General features: G+C 50.3%; 9 protein-coding genes across 9 annotated transcripts; 7 read left to right on the forward strand and 2 right to left on the reverse strand.

The window, feature by feature from the left end:
• The first annotated feature begins 157 nt into the window (after window positions 1-157).
• On the forward strand, window positions 158-958 carry MYCFIDRAFT_59409 (uncharacterized protein). Its single transcript, XM_007924440.1, has 2 exons — window positions 158-305; window positions 353-958. The coding sequence occupies exons 1-2, from the start codon at window positions 283-285 to the stop codon at window positions 639-641; spliced, it is 312 nt and encodes a 103-aa protein (XP_007922631.1). The 5' UTR covers window positions 158-282; the 3' UTR covers window positions 642-958.
• Window positions 959-1,075: 117 nt separating this feature from the next.
• On the forward strand, window positions 1,076-2,683 carry MYCFIDRAFT_39540 (uncharacterized protein; the record flags this gene model as incomplete). Its single annotated transcript, XM_007924209.1, has 3 exons — window positions 1,076-1,361; window positions 1,436-1,730; window positions 1,777-2,683. The coding sequence occupies 3 exons, from the start codon at window positions 1,076-1,078 to the stop codon at window positions 2,681-2,683; spliced, it is 1,488 nt and encodes a 495-aa protein (XP_007922400.1).
• Window positions 2,684-2,796: 113 nt separating this feature from the next.
• Window positions 2,797-4,348, forward strand: MYCFIDRAFT_72273 (uncharacterized protein). The gene is made up of 2 exons (XM_007924538.1): window positions 2,797-3,753; window positions 3,811-4,348. The coding sequence occupies exons 1-2, from the start codon at window positions 2,974-2,976 to the stop codon at window positions 4,117-4,119; spliced, it is 1,089 nt and encodes a 362-aa protein (XP_007922729.1). The 5' UTR covers window positions 2,797-2,973; the 3' UTR covers window positions 4,120-4,348.
• Window positions 4,349-6,496: 2,148 nt separating this feature from the next.
• On the reverse strand, window positions 6,497-9,400 carry MYCFIDRAFT_132548 (uncharacterized protein; the record flags this gene model as incomplete). The annotated part of the gene is made up of 1 exon (XM_007925388.1): window positions 6,497-9,400. The coding sequence occupies one exon, from the start codon at window positions 9,398-9,400 to the stop codon at window positions 6,497-6,499; it is 2,904 nt and encodes a 967-aa protein (XP_007923579.1).
• A 1,594-nt stretch (window positions 9,401-10,994) lies between these two features.
• MYCFIDRAFT_39372 (uncharacterized protein) lies at window positions 10,995-11,711 on the forward strand (the record flags this gene model as incomplete). The annotated part of the gene is made up of 1 exon (XM_007924201.1): window positions 10,995-11,711. One exon carries the CDS (start codon window positions 10,995-10,997, stop codon window positions 11,709-11,711), a length of 717 nt encoding a protein of 238 aa, XP_007922392.1.
• An 828-nt stretch (window positions 11,712-12,539) lies between these two features.
• MYCFIDRAFT_82163 (uncharacterized protein) lies at window positions 12,540-13,332 on the forward strand (the record flags this gene model as incomplete). The annotated part of the gene is made up of 2 exons (XM_007924647.1): window positions 12,540-13,053; window positions 13,178-13,332. The coding sequence occupies 2 exons, from the start codon at window positions 12,540-12,542 to the stop codon at window positions 13,330-13,332; spliced, it is 669 nt and encodes a 222-aa protein (XP_007922838.1).
• Window positions 13,333-14,233: 901 nt separating this feature from the next.
• MYCFIDRAFT_151247 (uncharacterized protein) lies at window positions 14,234-16,127 on the forward strand (the record flags this gene model as incomplete). Its single annotated transcript, XM_007925389.1, has 1 exon — window positions 14,234-16,127. The coding sequence occupies one exon, from the start codon at window positions 14,234-14,236 to the stop codon at window positions 15,935-15,937; it is 1,704 nt and encodes a 567-aa protein (XP_007923580.1). The 3' UTR covers window positions 15,938-16,127.
• Window positions 16,128-16,564: 437 nt separating this feature from the next.
• MYCFIDRAFT_186535 (uncharacterized protein) lies at window positions 16,565-17,076 on the forward strand (the record flags this gene model as incomplete). Its single annotated transcript, XM_007925390.1, has 3 exons — window positions 16,565-16,711; window positions 16,806-16,914; window positions 17,003-17,076. The coding sequence occupies 3 exons, from the start codon at window positions 16,565-16,567 to the stop codon at window positions 17,074-17,076; spliced, it is 330 nt and encodes a 109-aa protein (XP_007923581.1).
• A 939-nt stretch (window positions 17,077-18,015) lies between these two features.
• MYCFIDRAFT_202437 (uncharacterized protein) lies at window positions 18,016-19,233 on the reverse strand (the record flags this gene model as incomplete). The annotated part of the gene is made up of 1 exon (XM_007925391.1): window positions 18,016-19,233. The coding sequence occupies one exon, from the start codon at window positions 19,231-19,233 to the stop codon at window positions 18,016-18,018; it is 1,218 nt and encodes a 405-aa protein (XP_007923582.1).
• Window positions 19,234-24,190: the final 4,957 nt, after the last annotated feature.

A 24,190-nucleotide genomic window follows, 5' to 3' on the forward strand; every position in this document is an offset into this window, starting at 1 on the left:
CTTGCCAGGGACTCAGAGAGAGACGCGAATTGGCGAATTGGAGATGCGGCGGCGATGGCAGGGGCTTCGGCTTCGGAAACAACCGCACTTCCCGCGGCATGGAGGGTCATCGGCCAGGGCAGCAGCGAGTATTTGCATTGCACTTGCGCAACTCGTGTGACAATCATAATCCTCACCACCAAACACGGCGAGTAGCAAGGGCAGGCTCCCATTCGGCTCACATACACTCGTCAGCGAGCCGTCTTCTCATCACTGCGCGCCTTCTCCGGCTATCTCGTCACCATGGTCAACAAGATCCTTTTCTGGTCAGTATGTCTAGCTCAATACACAGCAAAAGCTGACATCCACATAGGTCTGGCTTCGGCCTCGCCGTCAGATTCTGGCAGCTCGGCATCGAGATGAGACCCTTCTTCCAACGTGAAAACTGGATTATATACCCCATCTACGGCACTCTCGGCGCATCATTTGGCTACTGGTTACAAGGAGTGGAGAACAACCAGATGCGATACCTAGGCGATGCGAGACAGAGGCTCATTGAGAAGCGACGGAGGAGACAAGAGCGTGAGGCTTTGAACGAGGGCAGCAACTGGCAGAAGAACCAGGAGGGTGCTGTGGCATCGGAGGCCGGTGCGCACGCGTAAAGCGCTGCTATGAAGGCGCATGATCGCGCAGAGCGACGGAACGGCCATGCGGAGGATGCCATGCATGTGCGGGATCGTTGCTGACGCTATAAAGTGCGAAAGGCATATCACGCATATCTAGTGCAGATGTATGCGGAGAGCTGTTTATGAGCTATGCTGCACTTCTGTACGTACTAGATGCTCACGCGGATCTCATGACATGATCAAAATTCCACAGATCAGAATGAGGGACACGTCGCATAGACGTTTTTGATGTATAGAACAATTTCACGAGCGCGGTATGGACCGAATAACAAGCAAGACGCCATTTCCGAGAGCAGACATCCCGCTTTGGCTTCACCTTCTTCCTACTTTGAAACATGCCGCGTGTCCTTGTGAAGATATAAGACCCGGTATTTTCCTTGATATGCAACATATCACCTAAAACTGTGACAATGGCAACTCAGCAGCATGAATTTGCCGTGCATGCTGCCAATGGCTGGCAGCCGAACTGGAATCTTCTCAATGTCCGCTCGGAACCAGGATCTGGAACGTCGACTCCAAGAATATCAGCACAACGTGGCGGGATAGTCGTCTTCTCAGGCGGGAGCGCTGCCAACAGTCTCGTCGACGTGTTCAATGAGATACGAGAAGCAAACAATACTTCACTCAGCTATGTCATCCCGATCTCTGATAATGGTGGCTCTTCTAGCGAGCTGATACGCGTCTTTGGAGGGCCTGGTATGCTCAAACACCCGCAACTCGTTTCATGACTACCTCCGTACATGGACCAGATTTCTGATCATCGTACACAGGGATTGGAGATGTGCGCTCTCGTCTAGTCCGCCTGATTCCAGACGAGGGAGACGAAGCCCAGGCCATCAAGACGTTCTTCAATCATCGCCTGCCCCGAGGCTATGCGCCAGCGAGGGCAGAGTGGCTGGACATTGTCGAAGCGACGCACTCGCTATGGAACGGCATTTCGTCTCCTAAGAAGGAGCTGATCCGCAGCTTTCTCAATTCCATGAACCAGGAAATTGTAAAGCGCCTCCGACCAACAAGCAAGTTCGATTTCTCAGGTGCCAGCATCGGCAACCTCTTCTTGACTGGGTTCGTACAGAGTGTTCCGGGTAGTAGATGCAACTGACAGCAGCAGTGCTCGACTCTTCACTGGTAGCTTCGAGGCCTCTATCTACCTGGTATCCAGCATTTGTGGCGTTCCTTCGACAGTCTCTATTTTGCCTGCCTTGAATACCAACTTCGCTCATCACATAGCAACAGGACTAGCGAATGGCACTATTATATACGGTCAAAACAACATCAGTCATCCAAGCGTGCCCGCCGCTCCAGTAGACCATGTCCCGGTCTCGCCGATGCAAGCACTTCGAGTCGAAACGGAAGAGCACGACAAGGTCGAAGATGCGAACATGCCCGGGACTCTACCTACTCTCAGGAAGCCCGCCATCACGTTTTCCAAAGAGGACGAAGAGGAGCTGCCAGCCCGCATCGAGCGACTCTGGTACATCAACCCTTACGGTCAAGAGATCACCATTCCTGCCAACCCAAGAGTTGTGGAGTCTCTGAGGAACTCATCCTGCATCATTTACAGCATTGGCTCGCTTTTCACCTCGATCATTCCATCCCTGGTTTTGAAAGGTGTCGGTGCTGCCATTGCATCTCCCCTCATCCGAACTAAGATCCTCATCCTCAATGGCACGCTGGACCGCGAGACTGGGCCATCTACCAACCCATTCACAGCTCTAGACTTCATTGCTGCAATTGCGTGCGCATGTCGTGACTCGCAAGGCCTTCCCAGACCAAATGCTGAAGACTACTGGCAGTACGTCACGCACGTCATCTACCTCGACGGCCCGTTGTCCCCCAAGCTGGACAAAGAGGCTCTGAGCAAGATCGGCATTGAGTCACTTCGGGTTTATGGTCGGAGTGACGAGAGTAGAAAAGGCGGCCGTTATGATGCGAGAGCGCTTACCCAAGCATTAGAAGCCGTAATCGGGCGGAAAGACCCCAAAGGTCGGTCGAGACGAAACACTGTGATCACTTGAGCGGCCATTCATGCAGAATTGAGGCACTGGTGGTAACGCACATTCATCTCAAGATCCACGCGACACTTGAGACGCCTCGGGAAAGATCTCCCGCACTAGCAGTGCGCGGCCGCGAGCGGCTCCCCAGGAACAGGAAACAGCCCCGCCGATTGATGACAGAGCTCTTGTAGCTCCGTCCCAACAGTACGGCAACTAAAGTCAAAAAGTTCAAAGACTTGGCTCAGTTGACTTTGTATAAGAAGGTGCTCACAACAAGCAGAGGAAGCAGGATCGGGCATTCTACTTCCAATATGGCATCCAAACCACTCAATGTCGCAGTCGTGGGCTACGGTCTTTCCGCAAAGGTCTTCCACATCCCTCTAGTCCTCGCCTTACCAGACGAGTACAAGCTCTATGGCGTCGTACAGCGATCTCCTAAACCAGACGACGATGCCTCGAAAGACCATCCCGGAATCAAGAGCTGGAGGGCTGTTGACGAGGTCTATGCGGACACAAATGTGGACGTGGTAATCGTTACCACTACGCCAGAGACACATTTTGAAATGGCGAAGAGGTCGTTGGAATCCGGAAAGAATGTGGTCGTGGAGAAGCCATTCGTACCTTCACCTGGGGAGGCCGGCGAGCTTGCGAAGATTGCTGAGAAGAGTGGGAAGAAGTTGACTGTTTACCAAAATAGAAGGTGGGATGCAGACTTCCTCACGTTGAGGAAAATCATGGCTGAAGGCTTGCTGGGTGATATATCAGAGTTCGAAACTCATTTCGATAGGCATCGTCCTGATGCTCCACCTGCGGGATCCTGGAAGAATGAAGACAAGCCAGCGCATGGAAGCCTTTACGATCTGGGCACTCATTTGATTGATCAAGTATACCACACGTTCGGTATGCCAAAGCGAGTGACTGCTTTCATTGGTAGGCAGCGAAGAAGCGTCCCTTCCGGACCACCTGACTCGCACACCGTGCTGCTCCATTACGACGGACCACTGCTGGTAACTGTCAAGGCTGGTGTGGTCAGTCCTGAGGTCGAACAGCTCAGGTACTGGGTAAGAGGTACAAAGGGTAGCTTCAAGAAGGTGTGTGCTGGCAACACTCGTATCTGATTCCGACGAGTGCTAACACATCTGGAATAGTTCCATCTCGACCGCCAAGAAGATCAGCTTCGAAAGGAGAACGTTGGACCAGGACACCCAGAATTCGGCGTGGACCCCGAAAGCCATTATGGCACCCTTATCACTGTCGAGAACGAGAAGGCCACGCCTGTTGTTAAGAAGTACCCTACGATCAAGCCTGCGACTTATGTTGAATACTATCGCATATTTGCGAAAGCGATCAGAGGGGATGGTGAAGTTCCGGTGAAAGCTGAGGAGGCTAGGGACGTGCTACAAATCATCGAGCTTGCGATGTTGAGTTCGAAGGAAGGTAGGACTGTTGATGTGTGAGGAAGTGAACCACATCAAGCACACTTCAGACGGCGACGGTGAGGTGGCATTCATGCAGAACCATCTCTCAAACCACGCCAATGGCTCAAGGACGAAATGTCAAAAGAACACTATCAAGAATATTTGAAGCGATGTTGAGGACTTCGAATATCATGCGCCCTCACCTGCCGTCAGATGCATCATGGTTCGTGCTCATGTGATAGAAGTATAAACGGTCATTCTGCTGCGCACAGATCTTTCTTCGAGCCATCAATAACGCAACTTACGATATCTTACAAACCGCAACCAACTTACCAAGTTTCATCAAGCTGAAGCATCTTACATCTGTCTGGCAGGCAGCGATCATGCAGTCAAACATCGGCATCGAACACTTCAATGCCACGCTCAAGGCCTTGGCCGAAGCGCGGGCTTTGTTAAGTAGGAATACTTGGCCAGTCGAACAGTGTATGCGACGTTAATCAAGATCCTAGCGCTACCAGAAGACACCATCAAGGCCATTGTCAAGCAGCAAGGTGATGGAGCAGTGGAGGGTATCGTGAAGATGCTATTCAAAGAAGCGAGGTATCTCCGTCAGCCAGGAGAGCGTCGATGGATGGATGCAGGAGACGTTATGGAATCGGGAGACTTTGACCAGAGCGAAGAAGCTGCTGGATGCATATTCTCGGAACTGCGCTGGCTCAGCGAATTGCCCACCGGCCCTCAACACGTGTTCGATCTCCTGTTCGAAGATCAGTGGGTTAGAAACGTCGAGCCCGAGAACTTCTGGTGGTGGACTGACCAGCTTGATAAACTGATGCATCACGTTATCATTCAGCAAAACAGGCAGAAGGCCAAAAGATCGGCCGGAGGCGTGGGATCCTCGGCCTTGGATCGACGAGTTGCAGAGATATCGAGGCTACGTCAAGCGCCTGTGCGTCGAATTGGAGGAGGATGGAGAGTATCTCAAGTGCGTGTTCCAGAAGAGTCTGGAGGAACTTCTGGGCTAGGATTCTTCGTCAGAGAATTGCGAAGCATCAGGAGTAACGACATTGAAAGGAGGAGCTCTAAACTCCCACATAGCCAAGCACTCTTCGGTGAATGTCGTTCGAGACTAGGAGGGATTGCCTTCGAATTCGATCACTATCAATTAGAGCATCATCAGATTAACCCAGGCACACTACGAGATTGTGTAGCGGGAGGTTGGGAGGACACATGCAGACTGCATAGATGCTATACTATCTTACAATCAAGCCTCACATCCACCACCAGTCTCTCATTTCAGCGTGTGAGGTCAGGCTGGCTGCCAGAAACACCAGCAGACACTGATGCTGAGTCTGAGTCTGCAACATATCTCTCGAGCGGAAGACCTTGGCTGCTATATGACTAGATAGTCCCACCTACTACCTAGTCTAGGCCGAGAAGGACATTGGTATCGCGGAACGGCTGGAAATCATCCATAGAATGCCCAGAGCCAGTCTGCCGTCAATTCTGGCACCCAGCATGGTCTCCTGTCACTTTGAGATTGGATGGGATGCCTCACTTCAGTAGGTGTCACATGCACCTAGTCAAAGAGGTATTTTGCTTCGGTGCGTCACTTCTTCTTCCACGTACCCTTCAAATCCGCTCTTAGTCTTATCTCCAACCTTCGAGACTATAAGACATCGTCAGCATTACAACCGCGACCAGTCGCAGAGGGCAACATTCCAAGATGGCTTTCGACTCAAACGACGAGCATACGAAGGCACTGATTGAGACGCTTGAGGAGCAGCGGCATCTTCTTGGCAAGAGATCTCCGACAGCGAACAGGTGCACGATGCTGACGTTGATGTAGAGCTTCCTCGTGCCACTCTGCAAGCAATTGCTGCACAACGAGGCGAACCATTCGTGCAAATACCCCGCCGATGAGTGCTATTCGTACATTCACGGACCAGCTCCCAATCGCTGGAAGGATCGTTACGACAAGCTCGACTGGTATACATTCGTAGAGGATTCAGAGATGATCGCGAAGCTGCCATCCGGTCCCGAGCGGCTGTTCGGCGCAATCATGCCTTTCCACGAGGGACTTGATTCCTTCATGGCCGACATGGACTTCAAGGACTTGGAAAAGCATGCCACGATTCTCATTGATCTGATTCTGTTCCTGGCTTGGCATCAAAACAAGCAACAAGCCCAGCAAGGAGTGGTCTGGCATGGGCACGGCTGGGCCTCGTCTTTGGAGGACTCGCAAGCGTGGTACATGGAAGAAGGTCTCCTAGGGGACAAGGATCACGGGCAGTGGAGGCTATGGACTCGCTTGTTCGAGAGAAGTCTGAAGCTGCTTTCCGAATGAGTCGTTTCGTTCCCACGATTCCGGACTGAATTCAGACTGCAAGCCATTACCATATTGCCAGAGAATATTCTAGACAGGTGCAAAACGCTCCTCGTCTAGTCTCGTCTCCTCGATCCAGCTCTCTTTGACCCAGTCCTCAGTCACAATTCTAGGTAGCTTACTTCTAGAAGAGACTGCTTTGCGAATATCCGCAAGGCTCTGGCTGCCCTGCTGAACGACAACTTGTGTGATATCCTCATCTTTCAATGTCTTGGCGAGGTCACCACCAGCGAACTCATACAGCCTTATGCTCTCTCGAGGTATACTTGGTTCGATGTATGCTTTCGTGCCGCGGAACATGAATCCAGCGAGGGCATCGAGCTCGTTGTTCTGCTCATTGAGTTGTTCCAGGATTTCGAGAGGCTCATATCCGTCTTCAACCTTGGCTGGCATTTTATTGCACAAAGCGAGGAGGCTGGAAGGCGTGACATCGCGAGCATAGCTGTCACCATACTCGTCAACGTTGTCATCGAACTTGCCTTGGTCAGCAGACTGCGTATATTCAAGGTGGTGCGGCTCGAGAGGGAGGAGCAAAGTCGGTCTTCCAACGTCTAGTTCGCTCTGCTTGATGCAATCGAGTAGCCAGCTTGGCTTAACGATGTTTCGGTTGTCGCTCTTTTTCACCGAGGCGACCTTGACTACATTCCGATCAGCAACAAGAATGGTTTTAGGATCCTTGTGTGATGCCACAATCTGGCCACCGTTCGCTTTGACAAGTTGTTCGAGCTCGGCTTTGCTCTTCTTGATCGGCTTCGGGGCTTCAGTCATGATGAAGAAGCTCAGACCTTCGAAGACTTTTGTCACAGGACCGGCGTAAGGTGTCTTGAGGTCGCCTTCTTCTTGGCCCTGAATCACGATCTCCTTCTTCCGCTTCTTTGTCTTGCGTCCTCTCCGCGACTCGTCCATCTTCATCTTTTTCTCCTCCTTCTCATTCTGTGCTTTGGTCTTGAGCTCAATGAAGTCGTCGTGTGACAGTGCCTGCTGCCAGGACTTGTCAGTCCGCAATTTCTTGAACCTTGGAAAGCGTAAGGTGAAGCCGCAAGCGAATTGGTCAGAGGCCCCAACCGATGCGGCTTTCACGCTCACGACGAAGGAGTCTTCGGGCTTGATCCAGACATCCGGTCTCTCATACTGCTTGACCATGCCTCCGCCAAGTTCGACCCAGTCAAATGGAGGTTTCTTCCGATCCCAGTCGTTCCACTTGCCTTCGGTCATGTGTTTGATCTGCGCGTAATCGCTGGCGCTGAAGCCTCCTCCGACTTTGAAGAATGACAGCGTCTTTTGAGGGTTGATATCTGGCTGGATCTCTTTCTTTTGGCTGGGCACATAGAGTCCGCACAAAAAGCTGCTCAGACCCCCACCGCGCTTGCCAGAGCCATAGTAGCCTCCCACGACGATGCAATCGAGTGATTCGCCGAACTCGGTCATGTACTCTGGCTTGACTTTGATCCAATCGTCATTACGTGCATTCAGATGATACAGTGATCGAGGATTCTTGAGCACAAGGCCCTCGCTCGCCTCTGCCACGACTCGCCGTAGAGTTTCGTCCACTTTTGATGCAGTCTTTTCTTCTTGATATTCATGGATTTCAATCCGACGACGGACATTCTTGATACTGCATTGCAACGCATTTCGGCGATCGCGAAGGGTGTAGCGTGTCAGGTCTTTGTCATTGAGATATAGGCAGTCGAATACTCTGTATAGAGGCCGATTACCATCTGCGAAAGGATTCTGCTGCTGCTCGATGGCGGCTGTTTTCAGCGTGCCGAAGGTGACTATAGCATCCAGCTGAATGTCCCACGTGATCATCTCGCCATCAAGAATGATGTTACGAACGCCTGACGCGAACGCGTCCTTGATATGTCGCGTCAAAGCGGAGTGGTCGTCCTCAAAGCCGCTGCCGTACAGATAAGTGTAATCTTTCGCCTTTCGCGACCAGAAGCCGAAGCGCACACCGCCCGGGTGGTCATCGTCCTCCATCACGTGCATCTGCATGCGTTCTCCGTCAAGCTTTTCTTCAATCCAGAACACAGGATCTTCGTCCGTCGTGCCCATTTTCGCGACCATGTGCTCGGTCGAGCGCATCTGGAAGGCAGCGAGCTGTGGCTGGAAGCATTGCATCAAGCAAATCCCGCGACTCTCGCCCTCCAAGCGCACTGCAGGATCATAAAGCTCCCAGCAGACGCGTCTCAGACTACTTGAGATATTGAAGAGAGTCTCTGCATCCGGGTGCCAGATTTCGAAGAAGGTCTTTTCCGTCGCACCGACCTTCATCTGACGAAGAATCATGCGAACGAGCCACATCATTTCTTCGGCGTTCATGCGACTGTAAAACTGCTCGAGAATTGGCAGCTGATTTTCTTCCTTTTGTGCAACCGCCAGACGATCAAGACGCTCGTTGACTTCAGCAATGGTCATGTCGCCAGGTGTTGTGCGCATAGGTCGCTTGCTGATGACCTCAAAACAGCGGCCTGCAAAGTCTCCGGCCATGGCACTCGTCGAATTCAGGCCCGGCTGTTTCCAGTGCGTGAGATTCCGACCATCATCGCTGTTCTTGTCAATTTTGAGAATTTTGACGAGAAGTTTAGCGATGGTCATCTCTTTGAGTCCATACATGCCTCGATCACGGTCCTTTTCGGGAACGATGAGACGCATGGCGGGATAGATGTCGTCGCCGACTTCCTTCCGCCACCGACTGATGAACCTGTCGATGATCTGGCGTCGCACTTCATTTGGAGCTTGACTCGGTCCGCCATAAGAGCCCAGCTTCTTACGGGCAATTGCTGGCCCGGATGGCTTCTTTCTGTTGTCGTTGAGAGGGTTGAACAGGGTGAAGAAGAGATCGCGAAATGGCAGAGTTCGGGAGTGATTGTGAGGGCGATTTGGATACTTCTCGTCGAGTTCTTGTTCTGTCATCGTGCCACGCCCATACATCATCTTCTCTTCTTCGAATGCCTCTGGGCGCTGCATTTCCATGTCGCGTCGCGTCGCGTCGCGCCATGACGCGGCGTGTGTGCCAGGCAGGTCCGTGAAGAGGGATGCGAAGAAGGAGCGAGCGAGCGAGATGGCGAACCTACCTGCTGTGTACGCTTCCCAGGCATCCGCGGCCTCCAAGGCACCCAAGGCATCGACTGTCTCAGCGAGTTCACACGCGGGCAAAGCCACTTGCGGCTGCCGGGCTGTGGATGCGACACGCGACTGCCCCTGCTCCTGCCCTTGCTCCTGCCCCTGCTGACTACGACAAGGATGCGATGGCGATGGGCGATGTTTTGGCGGCGGGCTTGTCGCGGCTATCGTGACCTGAGGGAGCTCAGCCTTCAGCCTTCAATTACTGCTGTCAGTGCCGTGTTTGAAGCGAAACACGGTCAATCGTCTGCAACGATAATGGTCGTGTGCGTTTCCTCTCGCACTTCCTCATGCGCCCACGCCCACGCCCGCGCCCGCGCCTGCGCCGCCCTCGATGCGCTATAAACATCCGTCCAGAGCTTCCTCGGTAGCCAGCGTCGACACCACCACGTCCACATCCACCGCCGCGGCCATCGCCAGCGCACAGCAGAATGCCGCTCGACTGGGTGCCAGCCTGGCATTCGGCCGTGCTCCGCCTCGAGAACGCGCCCCGACACAGACGTACATAGGAGGCAGCAATGGAGCACTTTCCGCCGCCAATACTGCCAACATCACGGCACCCCCATCAAATCCGCCTGCTGTCATGGAAGAGAGAATGCCGAACCTCAGCCTGCCCAAGTGCCCCCCTTCTCAGCAGGCCGCTGTATTGGCCGCGGCACGTGCCAAGCCGTCATCAGTCGTATCGACCCAAGAGAACTCGGCCAGCCCTCGCACTGCGGCGGTCCAGAGACCAGCCATTGCACCCAAGCCGCGCCGGCTGAGCGAGCACTTCAGGAAGAATGAGAGTGTGCATGTGAATGATACCGCAGACCGACCTACAGACAGCACTCCTCTACCTCCCACTGGCGCTCTGGTCAATCTTTTCGAGCAGAGGCTCAAAGCTGCGAACGAAGCAAGCCCCGCCAACAGACCAGAACCGCTCTTTATCAAACCAAGCCGGGAGCTCTCGCTGAAAAGTCCAAAGCCTGTGAGATCAGCCGGGATTACCTCCATGTTTCAGCTGGAGATAGACGAGGCCAAGAGAAACATCGAGATCAGCCCAGACGCTGTGAAGCAGATTCGACGTGACTCCGTGCCAGGCAGACATGCTGGAAGCTCATCCGACGACTCTTTTGCGTCTGCATCAGAAGATCTGAACGTTGACAGGGCGCCGGCGAGCCTGCCTAGGTCCACAACCAGAGCATGGAGTCCATCTCCCTCTCAACCGCTGAGAGCTGGCTTGGAGGAGAAGCGACGACCCTTGCAACCATCACCATCACCAGTGCGTCACACTGCGAACCGTCCGATGCCCATCAAACAGCCACAGCGACCAAGTAGCCCTGCTTCAGATGTCATGTCCGTGACCTCGGCGCCATCCTTGCGAAGCATACCTGCGCAGTTCAATCAAGCTCATCCTCGGCGAATGACACCATTGAGGACGGGAGATGATCTTGCAAATGCGCTTGTTGCATCGAGTTTGGCCTCATCTCGTGCCCCAAGTCCAACACGACTCGAGCCTCCTCCTGTACCCACCCGAAGAAAGAGGGGCCACAGTCACAAGCTGTCCTTTTCTCGAACTCCAAGCCCGGCAAAAGTTGGCATGCTTCATACGCTAAGGAACTATGACGGTGCTTCGTCTTCCGAGTCAGAGGACGACAAGCACCCGTATCGCAAACATCAGAAGAAGCGGCTGATCAGGAAACATCCAAATAAGCATCATGAAGGCGAACGGAAACGTTGGCGAGACGCTATTACGGAGCGCGAGAGGAAGCGCTATGAGGGAGTATGGGCCGCAAACAAGGGCCTTTATTACTCGTTCACCTACCAAGAGCAGACTTTGTTACGTCAGCAGCCGGATCATCCTAAAGTGCAAGAACTACAGGCAGCGGTGAACGATCAAGTATCAAATATAGTTGCGCGAGATATATGGAGTAGATCCCGGCTGCCTCAGCCGACACTGGAGATGGTATGGGATCTGGTCGATCACGACAGCGTCGGCCGCCTCCAAAAGGAGGAATTCGTGGTGGGAATGTGGCTGATCGATCAACGTTTGAAAGGACGCAAGCTGCCCGTGAAAGTTACGGAAAGCGTCTGGGCAAGTGTCCGAAGCATTGGCATCAAGGTGAGGAAGAAGGCATGAGGCATGTTTGCATCATTGTATGGAATTCATCGACAGGCGTTTCACTGGCGTTTACGGCTCCCGGGATTGAGAAGGCATTGACTCGCGGCGATACCCACCACCATTGATTTGAAGACGTGAAGCCTGTAAGTAGAGCCTAGTGTCCTGTAATACTATGTACCAGCTTACTTTACCTACCTACCTACCTACCTAAGACGAGAGGGCGGGGACTTTCCTGGTCAAGGTTGAACAGCTGTCCCGTGATTCCGCTCTCAGCAGAAGGAGGTCGCAACGAAGCTCTGATTGAGCTAGCTCGATATCTCTACGCGCTACAATAACTCCTGCAGGATGAGCTCAAGTGCCACTTCCAAGCGATGCCACTGCCTCTAATCCGGCAGTCTTGGACTGATCTCCCAACGGATGACACGCTTACTTGTTACATAGCAAGCAAAGAAGTTGTGCGCATCATCACAATCGCGTTTGATAAGGACTCTGGGAAGGCTCGTCACAAGCTCTATACCAAGCTTCAAACCAAGCTTCAAGACATCCGCTAGCGGCCGACGGTCAACGTCAACTCCTAGCGAAAGGACACGCGAATTCGATCATGTCCATCGTTCGCATTGCCAAGTCCATCTACGGGACGGCTCTCCTCATAGAGCAGCAAGCCAAGCATAATGGCGTTCCCGAAGCAGTATCTATTGAGGACCACTGGTCTCTTGCCACAGCTTCGAATGGCTCCGTGATGCAAGCTGCACGAGACAAAATGGCAAGGACAAAGACCATATACCTCCACGCCGCTGAGCCCCGCTGATGTGTTGCAAGCTACAAAAAACTCATCTCCTTCATATGATGACACAAGGTCCTTTGTCCGCTCTACGAACACTAGGATCGGCTAATCTCGACACGATCGGTCTTGGATTCATTATTCGCCACAAGATACAACACAAGGTCCCTTTCGAAGGCAGCATCTCCTACCAGGCCCTTTCACAACAATGCTCCGTCCCGCTACCGCTTCTCAAACGACTCCTGCAGCAGGTCATGACGACTTTCGTCTTTGCGGAGGACTCTTCGGGCAATGTCACTCACACGGTCTTCTCCCGCTTCCTACGAGATAATGCGTACATTCAATGCCAGTTCCAAGCTGATATGGACGAGTCCTGGAGGCCTTCTACGAAAGTTGTAGACGCGATCTCAGATCCCGTCGGAGTGGTGGAGGATACGATCAAAAGTGCTTGGGGTCTGGAGAATAATGCCACGGTGCCGTTCTTTCAGGAACTGGAAGCCAATCACCCAGAGCGCGCGGAGAAGTTTGCGCAGTTAATGGTGTTTTATGCTGGAATGGCGAAGGCTGAGCCTGCCTACGGTAAAGAACTACGATTGGAAGTCGTTTCCGGATGGGGCGAAAGTTGTGGATGTTGGAGGCGGAAAGGGAACGCTGAGGATTTCTCTTGCAGAGGAATTTCCCAATCTGGACTTTGTTGTTCAAGATCTCCCAGAGACTGTCGCCGAGGGAGAGAAGGCTAAACTGCCTGACACTGTCAAGGACAGAGTAACATTCCAAGCGCACAATTTCTTCGACTCTCAACCTCAGCGCGATGCGGACGTCTACTTCTTCCGTGTGCTGTCTTCCACAACTGGATAGATAAGGATTGCGGAAGAATACTATTGGGCCTGATCCCAGCGCTGAAGAAGCGTGCAAAAGTGGTGATACAAGATCCGTATCTACCCGAGCCGGGCACTGTTGGAGAATGGAAGCAGAGGAACCTTTTGGCTGCTTCGCTAAGGATGATGATCTTTTTTCAATTCTTACGATCGAAATGAGGAGGAATGGAATACTTTGTTGAGGAGAGCTGATGTCAGGTTCAGGCTTTCGCTTTTCAAGAGGCCTGGTGAGCAGCCTGTTGCTAGCAATATGTGCTTTGTGGAGATCACCTGGGATGGGTGAGGAGATGAACGAATTGAACGAAATGTTCTCATGCCTTGCTTTGGTGGAGCTTATAAACTGATCAATGGCAAGGCTGATCTCGCGTGTATGAGATGCGACAGCTCTCATCAGACGCCATATCCTCTTCAAAACACGATCATTGCGAGAGTGAACCAATCGGAGTGAACGGCTCCAGTCGTTGTCACTCTTTTCTTCACATGCTGAAAAGCTGGCCTGAGCGCCTTCGGCAATTTCCGGACTACTTGTACCCTTTCCGCACCTCCAAGGCTCCAATCTCGAGTTCCACCTATCTTTGCCCGCAGCGATAGATACTGCCTACCCCAAAGACAACACTCGACTGAGCGCAATAAGTCATCAAATAATCCCGACTCGAGTCGTAAATGCCTTGGAGGGTATTTTTCCCTCTTAAGCGTCAATTGCGTTGGGCGCTCTACAGCGGCCGTACTACCCTCGAACCACCATTGCATCAAACAGTATCGCCGCGCGACATTCCCTTGATTGAATGAGCGACTCGGAGTTCCGCTGGAGCTTATATCATTGATCCAAGAACGCAGCGTTCCAGCTTTAATCTGTGGTCAAAATACTCGAGCTAAGCATCATGGGCTCGTATGAAGGCCAATCCATCAACCGAGCCAACCTCGCTAAGCAAATCGTCCGCGGAATCGAGACAGCTCCAATCCCAGCGCCCGGTACCCTCCTCCAGATTCGCACAGGCAAGGTCGGCCGACTGGGACACACGAAATCTGCCATTGCCAAGCACGAAGTCAATGGTCCGATCTTCGTGGGCAACACAGGTCTGATCGAAGATGAGCATGTCTATCGCGACCACGGAGGAATTGAACGCGCGGTGCACGGCTACAACCCCAACCACTACGCAGACTGGCGAGCTGAGGAGCCACCCAATCCATCTCTATTCGACCTCGGTGGCTTTGGAGAGAATCTTTGCGCGACAAATCTAGACGAGGAGAATGTGTGCATCGGTGATTTGTTCCGGGTAGGCGAGAATGTCATACTCCAGGTCAGCGAACCACGAAATCCATGCTATAAGCTGAATATTCGTTTTGAGTGGTCACGGGCGCTCAAACGCGTCCAAAGCACTGGTCGCGTCGGCTGGCTCTTCCGCGTGCTGGAGACTGGTTATATCGAGAAAGGCGATGGGATCGTCCTAATCGACAGGCCACATCCGAGGTGGTCGGTGATGAACGTGCAACGCGTCATCGCTGGAAAGTCGGTACCGCTGGCTCTGCTGCAGGAATGCAGTGATTTGGAAGTGCTCACGGAAAAGTTTAGAGACCGAGCGCGGAAGCGATTGGAGGGCTCACCCAAAAAATACACCTTGGTCGAGGTCAAGAGCGTCACTTCGCGCGTCAAGCAGTTCACGTTCACACTCAGAGATTCGTTGAGACTGCAGAATGCTGCATTCGAGCCCTTCGCATTTGCGCAGATTCGCTTCGGCCCAGAGCTCTCAATGTCGCGCTCGTATTCGATTGTTGCTGGCGACCTGGGAAGATTCACTTTAGGCGTAGCTTTGGATGATGCATCTCGGGGTGGTTCGAAATTCCTGCACGCTGAATTGAAGTTGGGTGATGAGATCGAAATGCTTCCTGGAGCCAACCCACGAGCGGTGCGGGACGAAAAGATTTGTCTGGAGAAGGAGAGCATTAAGAATCGCATCGTGATTATTGGTGGCATTGGTGTGACTGCTTTCTTGCCTGCGATTCGACAGTGGCAAGCAGATCATGTCCCATTTGAAGTACACTATGCTGTGCGCAGCCCAGAGCAGGCCGCCTTCCTCGAGATGTTGCCAGCGAATCAGACGACTGTTTACGCCCAGTCGCGAGGGGAGCGACTTGACATGACGAAAGTCATTGCTGCGAAAGCTCACGAGGGCCGCTTCGATATCAAAGTATACTGCTGCGGGCCCTCGAGATTGATGGAAGCTTGCAGACAGCATCTTGAAGAGGCTGGCTATCCAGAGCACATGAGCCATTTCGAGGACTTCGGCGGCGCTCCGGGCGGACAGCTGGGAGAAGGCTTCGAGGTGGAGGTCCACGAACCAGACGAAGGACGCCAAGAAATGCTCACCGTCCCTCCTGAGAAGTCATTACTGCAAGTTCTCAATGAGGCTGGATTCGACGTCATGTCCAGCTGCCAGTCCGGCGGATGTGGAGCTTGCAAAGTGACCGTGTGTGCCGGCGAGGTCAAGCACCGCAGCACCGTCTTGACAGCGAAGGAGAAGGCAACGAATCTTCAGGCTTGTGTCGATCGTGGAATTGGGAAAATCACGATCGAGATTGATTGAGATCCGTTGCACTCTTCTGCTGGGCACGAGAACTGACGTTCACGAACAGACATCGATGACCGCTCACTAATGTGAGGTCAAGGGAGTATCTTGGGTCGTCACAAGGCTACTGGGAGCAAGCCAAGTATGATACTTGTGAATGCATTTCATCGCCCAAATTGTACTTAGGACAGAATGCATCCCTACCACCACTTTCTTCTTCTCGAGGCTGTCAACGCCACTGTCATCTGCAAAAGTTCTGTTGCGCTGTATCGTTTTCGGTTCTGATCTTCGTCAGGTCGGCTGAGACGTGGCCAGTACCAGTCACAGCATGCTCTACTCAGCCCTCAAGACCATCATGATGAAGTTGATGATACACTGATTAAGTTGTCTCTTTGTTGTACTTTGGTAGTCATCGTCTCATGCGTGTCTGAAGCTGTCAGGAGAAAGCAACTGAGGGGACGTGACGCTGGCGGCGGCGGCGGCCCGTTTGTACTTAGTTAGCTTGAGACACCACCACCACCATCACCACCACTTTACGCGTCCGTCTCGACGCGTCTTCCAGCAGGCAAAAGACTTCAGCTCAACCCAATCCCATTCCACCACCCTTCCACCACCCCTCCCATCTCCCAAAAACAAAAACCAAAAATGTCCGAAGCAACCCCCCGCATCAACGCCGAATACCTCGAACACTTCTCGCACAAAACCGTGCGCATCACCGGCAAAGTGCGACAAATCCGCGGCGAAACGGCCGTAATCGATGCCAAAGGCTCAATCACCCTACATCTCAACAAGGCATGCATGGCAAAGCTTTTTTTTGTTTTGTTTTCGGATCGATGAAGAAGAAGAAGAAGAAGAAGAAGAGCTCGACTGACTCTCCTCCCACCAGGACTGCCATCTCCAAAACAACCACGCGGTCGAAATCATAGGCAAAGTTCAACAGGATTTGAGCGTCAAGGTCTTGGCGAGTACGGATTTTGGGCTGGAGAATGATATCGGTACGAGACCGGAGAGCACGCGAAGATTTGAACGCTGGCTGGGACGCGCGCGGAAGGCTCGGTCAGAATGTGCTGACATTTTTCAAAGATTTCAACGCAATCGACGCCGTGGTAGATGCTACGCATCGCTACCATGAAATCTTTTACCAGAAGGATGAATGAATGATGCGATGCCCACGACGGAAAGCTACCAGTCCTGATGATCCACGGGCTCGGTGGCATCATCATGAATTTAAGCCTAAGGAAAAGCATGGAAAGAAAGCTTCGCATTGCACGTGCGACTCGGAACATGAAGGAAGCGTAGCGGCAAATCAGGCTGACAGTGAAACTAAACAATCTTGCCTTGCTTTCTCGAGCGAGCCTTGGGTAAAGAAAGAGACTTCACATGTCATCGGCGGCTGATTGGTCAGAGAATGGAGCCAAGAAGAAGTAATTTTCAGCTGCTGTCATCATACAATGAATGTCTCTGCCTCTCGACCAGCGAATTCCAGCCTGTGCTTCTCTGCCCAACGTAGCGCTACACGTATGTATGGCCGGAACCTTGGAAGACAGGTTTTCTTGGCCACTTGCGTTCAAGGTAAACGACTCTTTCCGCCTTATACGGTATGCCGCAGCCAACTCAGGAAAGGCCAGGCGAGTTCTTGACTGATCGGAATCTGACCCCAGCCTGATCGCTCGCGCGTATCCGAACCCAATGGCTCAACGCCTCCTGCCTTCCCTCGTCCCATCTCCCGGTGATCCGAAGATTCTCAGGAATGCCTCCGCCAATGCAGGAAAGTCGAAATATCTCTTAGTCCAATTCAATCACGCACCTCCAGTCAGAATGATCGGAAACATCCTTTGAGCTCCCTTCGGACCATCTCTTCCCATACCACTCCAGGTAGGACCAGGCTTTGAACGCGGAGAATACCACGTCGATGACGCTGTCATCAGTGTTCCATACCCTGTACAGTATGCCGCTGGCAATGCCGTCCCAGCCTCTATTTCTGTCGTATCTTACACCATATTACAATCCATATTGTTGAACAAGATATCCTACACCACCTACACATGTCCATCTTGTCATGCAGCATCGACTTTGGTCCTCCACCTGGACCATGCTCAGACAGCGGCTCCAACAGCGATGCCGGAGGCACGGTTCTCAGCAAAACCATGCACGCTCCCTCTCTTTTGAACCATTTTTGGACTGTTCAGCCCGTCGCCCGTTGTCTGACCTTTGTCTGCAGCAAATGCATCACTCCTGACAAATGTGCTTGTCGAGTTGTAGAATTCGTCTAGGATGGGATGGATCAGGACGTTTTGATTGTGGATCGTCAGGACACTGTTCGTAGGCACCGTCACCCAATTGTCGCGTTCGAAGGTCAGTGGCTCGGAGGCAACGAGAACGATATCCGCGCCTCTGTCTCTCCTCTCCATCTTGTACTCTCCTTTGCCAATCTTGCTTTGGCCGGCGGGGACTGTGGAGGGCTGTTCCCTCCAATTGGTGCCGCTGCTGAAGAAAAGGGAAGCTGCTTCGTCAGTTTTCGAGCTGACATAGCGAGTACACACTACACTCTTGCCGTCTGTAATGGCGAAATTCAGGAGACTTCGGACATCGTTGCCTTCTCTCACGTCTTCTGGTAGCGACTTGATGAAGCCGTTGATCCTCTCGATGGTCTTGAGCATTGCTTTCCTCAGCACAGTATGACCGAAACCATCTCTTTGCTTTGAGGCATCATCTGGATCAACACCTCCATACTTCTCCAGGGTATCAAGGAATAATGCGAATGCCCACTCCGAATCCGTCGAGCCTTGGACACTTTCGAACCAACGATCATTGACGTCCATGACCAGACGCTTCTTCAGGCCTAACTTCCAAGCCCCAATGCCACCATTGTGCATCCACATCAAGGCGCCTCTCGCGAATGGGTGGCAGTTGCTATCGCTTAATGCGCCTTCGGTGCTTGCTCTGACATGGGCGAAGACCAATGGACTGACGGTTTTGGATGCCAATCGTTCCAAGTTCCGACAATTCCAGGCTGGGATGGTACTGGTGAAGATACATGGTTCTGGGCCGAGGTCCAGCACATCGTCCTGTCTCGAGGAGAGCTGATAAAGGCCTGTGGTTGCGGTACTGTTGCTGGTTATCGACGGTCGGCGTGTTGGATGGGGAAGAGTGGTGTAGTAGCCGACTCCGAAGCCATCGCCATTGTGAGGTCGTGTGGTGTCGAGTCGAAGGCGTGAGTCGTAGGACTGGGTGAGGATGGAGTGGGTGGGCGAGGTGATGAGGTGGGAGAGCAGGACGGGGCTTTGGCCGGAGTAGATGAGGAAGCGGCACATGTTGGCGAGGTGGCGAGGCCTCGTTCGCGCGGGTGCCAGGTGGTGCAATGAGGAGTAATATGAGGGGAAGTGGTTCTAGAAGGCCGGGGCTTCTTCGCAGGTATCGCGGGATGATATAGCGACGGCAGGTACGACACGACGAAACAACGTTTGCGTGGGTGAAGGGCGATGCTTGCGTCAGTAGGGTGACGGCGTGTTGGTGTTGGTGCGATGAAGCGTGTGCACCTGCCGCAACGCGACCGCGGTCAAGAAGGAGAAGGATCGTGGTTGTTCTGCGTCGCATTTCTTGGCGGCATGACATGACGTGCTTCGTGCTTTGAGGCACTTTTCTTCGGGATGTTGCGTGGCTTGTGTGTCTGCTCGACTGCAGCTGGTTGTTGTTGATAATTATTATTACGAGATATTACCTCTTTGCTTTGTATAATTCTTCGTGTCTTTTTATATACTAACTCTATATATATCCTCGAGCGTAATATCTGCACTTCTAAGTCTCTAGGCTAATATCGGCTTCCCTCTTTGCTCCCTTATAACTTGTTGCTATATAGATCGCTAGGCTTCGTTTTACCGTAAATGCACTAGTGCAGTTCTCGCACTTAAAAGGTTTTAGGTTAAAGCCGGCTTCCCTCGTTATTCCTTTACAACTTGTTATTATATACCTCGTTAGGGCTCCTTTTACCGTAAATGCCTTAGGGCAGTTTTCGTACTTAAAAGATCTTAGGTTAAAATCGGCTTCCCTTTTAATTCCTTTGCAACTTGTTGCTATATAGATCGCTAGGCTTCGTTTTACCGTAAATGCCTTAGGGTAGTTCTCGTACTTAAAAGATCTTAGGTTAAAATCGGCTTCCCTTTTAATTCCTTTATAACTTATTACTATATAGCTCTTTAGATCTTTTTGCCTCGTAAATGTTATAGAGCAGTTTTCGCACTTCTTATAAGCTAACCTCTTATATATCTTTAGGTCTCCTTCGGTATTAAATCGACGTCGATACGCTAGGTATAGGAATCTATTAAATAATTCGTATCCGTCGAAGGCTACAACTTCCGCTTCTAAGTGCGCGTTATAGCGAAGAGCTAATAGCTTTAATATCCCTCGAAACTAAATTCTATCTAACGGCATTGTCTTAATAGCAATATTGCCCTCTATTTGCTTCTAGTAACAGATCTCGCATTCTTACTCGCTAGTGTTTAGCGGGAATGTCTTTCGTATACGTCCTATTAAAAGTATAGCAACTTTGTCGCCTACTAACCTATAGTAATCCTATCGTACGTAATCGTAGACTATTACGGCAAGGAGGAAATAGTACTCCGGCTAGTTAGGATCTATACTATTGTCGGTTAAAGTATTAGTATATAGCCTAGCTAATTTATTAACATCGAAGGATGCCTATACTTCCTCTCTATCTATTCGAAAGAGGTTAGAATTCTAGACGCGGGAAGTGCTATAGACGATAGTAAGACGGAATTTAAGCATCGGATAAGTGCTATAAAGATACTACTATATATTGTTATTAGTTGAACCTCCGTCTAGTCCGGACTAAAGTAGTATAATCTCGATAGGGCAGTTATACTATTCGACGGAGTCCGCGAGTTAGGATAGTAAACTACGTACTAGATTGCCGCTACGTCCGGATTGTCCTTCGTCCTCGGGGTCTAGGAACTGTTTTCTAGAACTGCCTAAATATATATACGGAATCTACGAGACTTGGTCTATATTGTTACGTAGCTCTACCTAGGATATAACTTTCTTAGGGAGTCTACTAGTCGTACTAAAGTTCCTATAAAACGCGCGAACTTAATCGAACGTACGGCCTTCTAAATCTTCGAAATCTTTAATCTTTCTAAGTGCTATGCTTTTCCGTACTTAGGAGATAATTAGTCGTAGCGTATAGTCGATAGCGTCTTAAAGATCTAGCGCTTCTCTTAGGTCGGATAGTAAGTGCTAGAGAGCAGATATGCCTACTTATCTACCGACGCTAGGATAGAGGCTATAGAAAGTGTTTTAACTATCTATATGCTTTAGAAAGGTCTAAATACTCTTTAATAGTACTGTACTAATTCGATCTCTTAAGGAGTTCTCGTCTTCGATATCTACGGAATATCGGATCTCTTCGATAACTCTAGCGATAATATCGGCTTCGAGCGTCGCTTCGCCCTATAAGTCGCAAAGTAAGATATTATATACAATTCGCCTTAGCTCTAAGAGTAGGACTTCTCCGTTATATAGCTAAATATCTACGAAGATACGTTCCTACTTAGGGGTGCTATCGTTCTTACCCTCGCTATTCTACGATCTATCGTCTATCTTTACGTCTTTATTTGCGTTATCGCTCCTATTACCGGATTCTAAAGAGGAGTCGGGAGAGTAGTTAATGTCCCTAGTCTTATAAAGCGCTATAAGCGTCTCGTTGTAATCTAGCTAACTGCCGCCGCTTATATTACCTTATACGAGTATCTTCTCTATACGACGAGCGTATACGGCTCGATACGCCGCGGCGTCTAGTCGTAATTAGGAAGTCCTTACTATATCGAGATAGACGTACTCTACGAGATTTTATACTTTGTAAATAGTATAGTCGTTATAATTCTTCTAAAAAGCAGTGTCGGCCTATATGTACTTCTAACGACCGACTGTACTTATCTAAGACGGCGAGTAGAGGGCCGACCCGTATAACTTCTCGAATAGAGTAGTTAAAATCGTTTCGACCCGCCGACGATAGAATGCTTTTTGTTCTACTTTAGAACGATCGAAGTGCTATAAGTCGAAGACTACGATCTTATATAACTCTCGACGAGCTATAAAGAACTCCTAGTGTATATTAGCCTCGTTTAGGACTAAAGCGGCTTTAGTTATGTCTTCCGTTAGTGCGAACAGAAATCTAAAGCCGTATTCTATAATCTGCTTAATAGCATCTTTAGATATTGTCTAATAAGCGACTTTAGTTAGAACTCTAACGGCGAGCTTTCCTCTTACTCGGTCTAGTACGTATATTCGGACTAAAGCTAAAACTAAGTCGTCGACTAACTAGAATATAGGTACTAGACTAACAACTCCTCTAGCCGTAAGTTAGATTATCTTATCTAGGGCTATATTATTAACTACGACACTAATTGTCTTAGAGGCATCTAATCGGGTCGTATCGCCCGAAAAGTAGGTATTAAGGATCTAGCGAAGCACTATTAAAGTCTAATCCGAGACAGACTTTGTCGATAACACCTTTCTAGTCTTATAAATCCTCTTAATTGCCCTCTAAAAGTTAGCCGTAGGTAAATCTGCCGAGGTATAGAACTTAGTGTTCTACCGGGGAGTATATTCTTTCGGCTTGCTATTAAGTAGAGGCTAGGATAACGCCTTAACAGCATCGCCCTTACTTAGTAGATCCTTCTTAGTAGATAGAGCACTCTTACCGATAGGCTTCTTCGCGAATAAAGCACCTTTACTAGCCGAGTTACCCTTAGACGAAGGCTGCTAACTTAATATGCTTTTAAAGATGTGCTATAGCGTAGGCTACTGTCTTCTACCTTCTTATATTAAGCGTATACGCAGCTCGACGAAGTGCTACCTTACCTACTGCCCTATCTTTACTATAATCGGCTCCTCGCGTATAAAGTATCGTATATTGTCGATCGTAGCGAAGCCGTACTCGTAGTTATTCGGCTATAGAGTGTATAGTACCTCTCGAGAAGGCTAGGTATAAGCATCCTTAAATAGAAAGTCTAGCTTCTTCGAAGCAAGCTCGAGCATAATCCGAATACCTTGTTCTAACTTTCCGCTACGCTTTATACCTCTAAGCGAATTAGCTAAGATAATAACTTTATTTACAAAGTCGATATTAAAGGAGCTCTAATAGCTATTACTTAATATAGTACCTGCTATAGCCTTACTATTTGCGGGCATATCTAGGATATATACGGCGTAATTCTGCTGCTTATTCTAGCCTTCTTAGTCGATAAGCGCGAGCGTGTCCTATAATTGATTTTAATAGACTTCTATCTTATCGTCTAGAAGCTAGCAAAGTAACTTAACGGGCGAGAAGTAGACGATTCCTAGTACGAAGTTGTAACTATCGAGCAAGATAAAGTCCGAAATCGTTATATTATCTAGCTAGTAGTCGCTACTGTTATAGTTACCTATTAGCGGATACTATTTACTCTAGGTGCGCAAACTTAGCCCGCTAAGACGATAGTCGTTCTATAGATAGTCTATTAAAAAGACCGTATTCTTAGGAAACGATAGATCGCCCTAGTTCCGGAGTCCGTTATCCTTTTTGTTCTGCTTAAGGTAAGTCGCGATAATGCGAGCGAGCGGTCTCGTAATCGGCAGTAATAGTCCGTCCTTATCCTGCTTCGAGTTAGGATTTAGTCCTTACTCGAAGGAGATCTAGCGTATATTCTAGTAGGCGAAGTCTAAGTTGTACTTATTCTACCTTTTCCTAGTAAGAGCTAGATCCTCTAGTTTATAGTCTAGGACTATAGTATCCTTCTGCGATAATCCTACGACTAGTACGCTCTTCTATATAGTTAATAGAGTGCTTAACTTAGCCTCCTCGTTATTATCCGTTATAAACAACTTATTATTAGGATTCGATACTGCGATATCTTCTTGTATAAGCGAGTCTCTATCGTCTATATAGAAGACGTCGGCACTTGTCTCTGTCTCGTTAACTGCCGGTAATGCCGCTAGTAGTACTGCCGGTGCCTACGTAGTAGTAACGGGCGGGAGCTATACAACCGTTACGCTAGCTGCTTTTAGCGTTAGTAAAGCTTTCGTATTAGCAAACTTAGAGACTAGTAGAGTAGTAGGTCCCTTCGATACTATATTAACCTCTCCTTTGCGGATCTTCTATTCTCGCTATACTCTACCTTTCTCCGTAGTAGCATCCTATCCCTATATATCTTAGCGCGTTCCTAACGTATAGGCCGATTAGGTCTAGGGCTAGTATCTAGAGATCCGTTTCGA

This window comes from Pseudocercospora fijiensis (genome assembly GCF_000340215.1).
Source record: "Pseudocercospora fijiensis CIRAD86 unplaced genomic scaffold MYCFIscaffold_2, whole genome shotgun sequence".
Taxonomy (NCBI): domain Eukaryota; kingdom Fungi; phylum Ascomycota; class Dothideomycetes; order Mycosphaerellales; family Mycosphaerellaceae; genus Pseudocercospora; species Pseudocercospora fijiensis.

Bases quoted from the DNA above. Each gene is read 5' to 3' on its own strand.
- MYCFIDRAFT_59409 (XM_007924440.1), top strand. From the start codon at position 283: ATGGTCAACAAGATCCTTTTCTG. The intron at 306-352 runs GTCAGTATGTCT...ACATCCACATAG, and splicing joins GTCAACAAGATCCTTTTCTG to GTCTGGCTTCGGCCTCGCCG.
- MYCFIDRAFT_72273 (XM_007924538.1), top strand. From the start codon at position 2,974: ATGGCATCCAAACCACTCAATGTCGCAGTCGTGGGCTACGGTCTTTCC. The intron at 3,754-3,810 runs GTGTGTGCTGGC...CATCTGGAATAG, and splicing joins CAAAGGGTAGCTTCAAGAAG to TTCCATCTCGACCGCCAAGA.